At 36.8% G+C, this 2,699-nt stretch overlaps 1 protein-coding gene across 1 annotated transcript; it reads left to right on the forward strand.

Annotated features, from left to right (window-relative positions):
* Positions 1 to 242: 242 nt before the first annotated feature.
* Positions 243 to 1,976, forward strand: LOC145095282 (uncharacterized). The gene is made up of 3 exons (XM_079033192.1): positions 243 to 1,022; positions 1,149 to 1,320; positions 1,507 to 1,976. Exons 1-3 carry the CDS (start codon positions 243 to 245, stop codon positions 1,974 to 1,976), a joined length of 1,422 nt encoding a protein of 473 aa, XP_078889318.1.
* The last annotated feature ends 723 nt before the right edge of the window (positions 1,977 to 2,699 follow it).

Genomic DNA, 2,699 nt, shown 5'->3' on the forward strand with positions numbered 1-2,699 from the left:
ACAAGTCCCAAATGTAATTCTTTTTAATAATAAGGAATTGCTGCCCTAATTCAAGTACAAGCCACCAATTTCGATAAGCTTATTAATCATCAAGTTAATATTTTTACACGATAGTAGCATCATTTAAAATATAATTACCTCGACTTCCTATAAGTAACAACCAAGCCACGTTACCTAATTTTCGCATACTACTTTCAAACTTGTATTGTAACATCTCTCTCCTAACATAACAAAAGATAGAAATGAGCGATAATTCAAGAAAATATGGGAGCACCACAAGATTGCTAGGAGGCACTGAGCTAAACTGGTGCAAGGTAGCGGCTAGTGGCACCGGGATAACCACACTGGCACTTCAAGTCTCAAAACAACCAAATATCACTATTCTGAAAAAATCCCTTCACAAAATCCAGAATGACCATCCTATCCTCAATTCCATGCTATACAAAAACACCTCCACTGGCTCAACGTCTTTCATCATCAACCCTCCTATCCCTCACCTCCGCCTAAATATCATCAACCTCTGCACCACCTCCGAGCTCCTCCAGACCCTCATGAGCTCTGGCTCCAACGCTTCCCTGTCTCCTTTACAACTGATTCTCGAGCATGAGCTCAACATCAATGAATGGTCCAGTATTGCTACTCGTTCAATGTGCATGGGAGGCTTCTACTTATGGTTTGTTAACTTGTACACATTGCCAGACCAGAAATGGATTCTTGTGTTGCGGTTGCACACCTCAGTGTGTGATCGGACCACAGCAGTTTCATTGCTCAAGGAGTTGAGTGAGGGGGTGGGGGAGAGGGAGGGAGGAGTGTATAAAGACGAGGGTAATATGGGAATAGAGGAATTAATTCCAAGTGGCAAGGCAAAGAAGACGATGTGGGCACATGGGAAGGATATGTTGACATACTCAGTCAACTCATTCCGGCTTTCAAATTTGAAGTTTAAAGATGTGAAAGGGCCTCTACATTCAGAAGTAGTGAGATTGAAAATGAGCACAGAAGAAACTCGGATGATATTAGCTGTAAGTTGGATTTCCATTTGACAATTTTAGTTAGTTAGTAATGTGAACAATATGTAAACTTGTAAAAATAAAAATATTAAATATAGTTGTCGATCTTTACTTATGATAATTTCGTTCATTTCATAGGGTTGCAAGTCAAGAGGTATCAAATTATGTGGAGTATTAGCTGCGGTGACACTACTTTCCGTCTATTCCTCCAAACGCCGCCCTAATAACAACAGCAGGAAAAAATATGGTGTGATTTATTTAAATGATTGTCGCTCATATCTCCAACCACCACTATTGCGCCATAATTTAGGTTGGTTGTTAATTTCTGGATAAAAACATGCCACCGAACATACATGTATACAGTAGTAATTACTATATCTTGATTATGGAATATTGTTCTCACAAAAATATTAACTAATCATTGCTGAAAGTTTGATGAAATTCTAAGAGATAGATCACCTTTTTATCAATCCTACATTTGCCATTTGTTTTTCAGGATTTTACCATTCTGCTATCAGCACGATTCAAGAAGTTAAACGAGGGGAAAACCTTTGGGACTTGGCAACAAGAAGCTACACCTCATTCGCAAGCTTAAAGAACAACAACAAACATTTCACAGATATGGCTGACTTGAACTTCCTCATGTCCAAGGCTGTAGACAACCCTAGTTTGACACCGAAGTCATCCTTGAGAACTGCATTGCTAACGGTGTTTGAAGATACTGTTATTGAGACGACTACTGAAATGAGACAAGATCTTTTCCTAGAAGACTATGTTGGCTGTGCTTCGGTTCATGGAGTAGGCCCATCCATCGCTATTTTTGATACAGTAGTAGATGGACAATTGGACTGTGTTTTTGTTTATCCTTCACCACTTCATTCTAGGGAGCAGATGCAAGAACTGATTGCTAATATCAAAATTAGTCTTGTTGACGGTATTAAAATGGAGGAAACCCTTGAAATCTAGTTAGGGTTGCATGATTTACTCATAATTTGATGGTTGGTTTACATTAAATATAATTAGATATTATTTCTACATGTATATTAATAATATTAATTAATTCATATTTCCAAACTTATTGAACACAGGGTAAATTGGATTTCGTTAAAAGTTAATTGCTCTGTATGGAGGACCTTTAAAAGTAGGATTCTCATCTTTCCAAACTTATTAAAATGTGGGATAAATGTTTCATGGAGCTTGTGTCATTTATGTGGATCGAGGATGAAAGCTTGGATCACGTTTTCTTTTTCTTGCAGTGTAGCTTCGAAGCTATGGAAATGGCTGGTGGAGTGGTTTAAAATGTAATGTATTAGTATAATAAAGTAATAGTCAAGCTAAACCATTGTAACTCATTTTGAAGTAATAAAGAGAAATTATTTGAATATTATGTGATTTTATATTAAATTAAGAATGAAAATAAGCCTAAAAAATATAATGTTAGATAAACCCCATATCTATGAAGAAAGTTGTAGTGGTCGTAACAAGGATTCCAGAGATATAAAGAACGCCGAAATCTGAGTTATAACGAAGAAGTTATGACATGTCGAAATTTCGCGACAAAACCAGCACGACGTTGTGTGACGTAAAAAATGAGTTTATGATAAAGTGCTTTTTTGTCATAACAATCTAAACGAAATTCATAACGTACGTTAAACCGTGAGTATGCATAAAAAAAACGCCCAAATCTGA

Source organism: Lactuca serriola, chromosome 3 (genome assembly GCF_051521515.1).
Source record: "Lactuca serriola cultivar US96UC23 chromosome 3, Lser_US96UC23_V15, whole genome shotgun sequence".
NCBI classification, from domain to species: Eukaryota; Viridiplantae; Streptophyta; class Magnoliopsida; order Asterales; family Asteraceae; genus Lactuca; species Lactuca serriola.

Excerpts from the sequence above, each read along its gene's own strand:
- LOC145095282 (XM_079033192.1), top strand. The coding sequence starts at position 243 with ATGAGCGATAATTCAAGAAAATATGGGAGCACCACAAGATTGCTAGGA. Across the intron at positions 1,023-1,148 it reads AAACTCGGATGATATTAGCT|GGTTGCAAGTCAAGAGGTAT; the intron begins GTAAGTTGGATT and ends TTCATTTCATAG. Across the intron at positions 1,321-1,506 it reads ACTATTGCGCCATAATTTAG|GATTTTACCATTCTGCTATC; the intron begins GTTGGTTGTTAA and ends TTTGTTTTTCAG.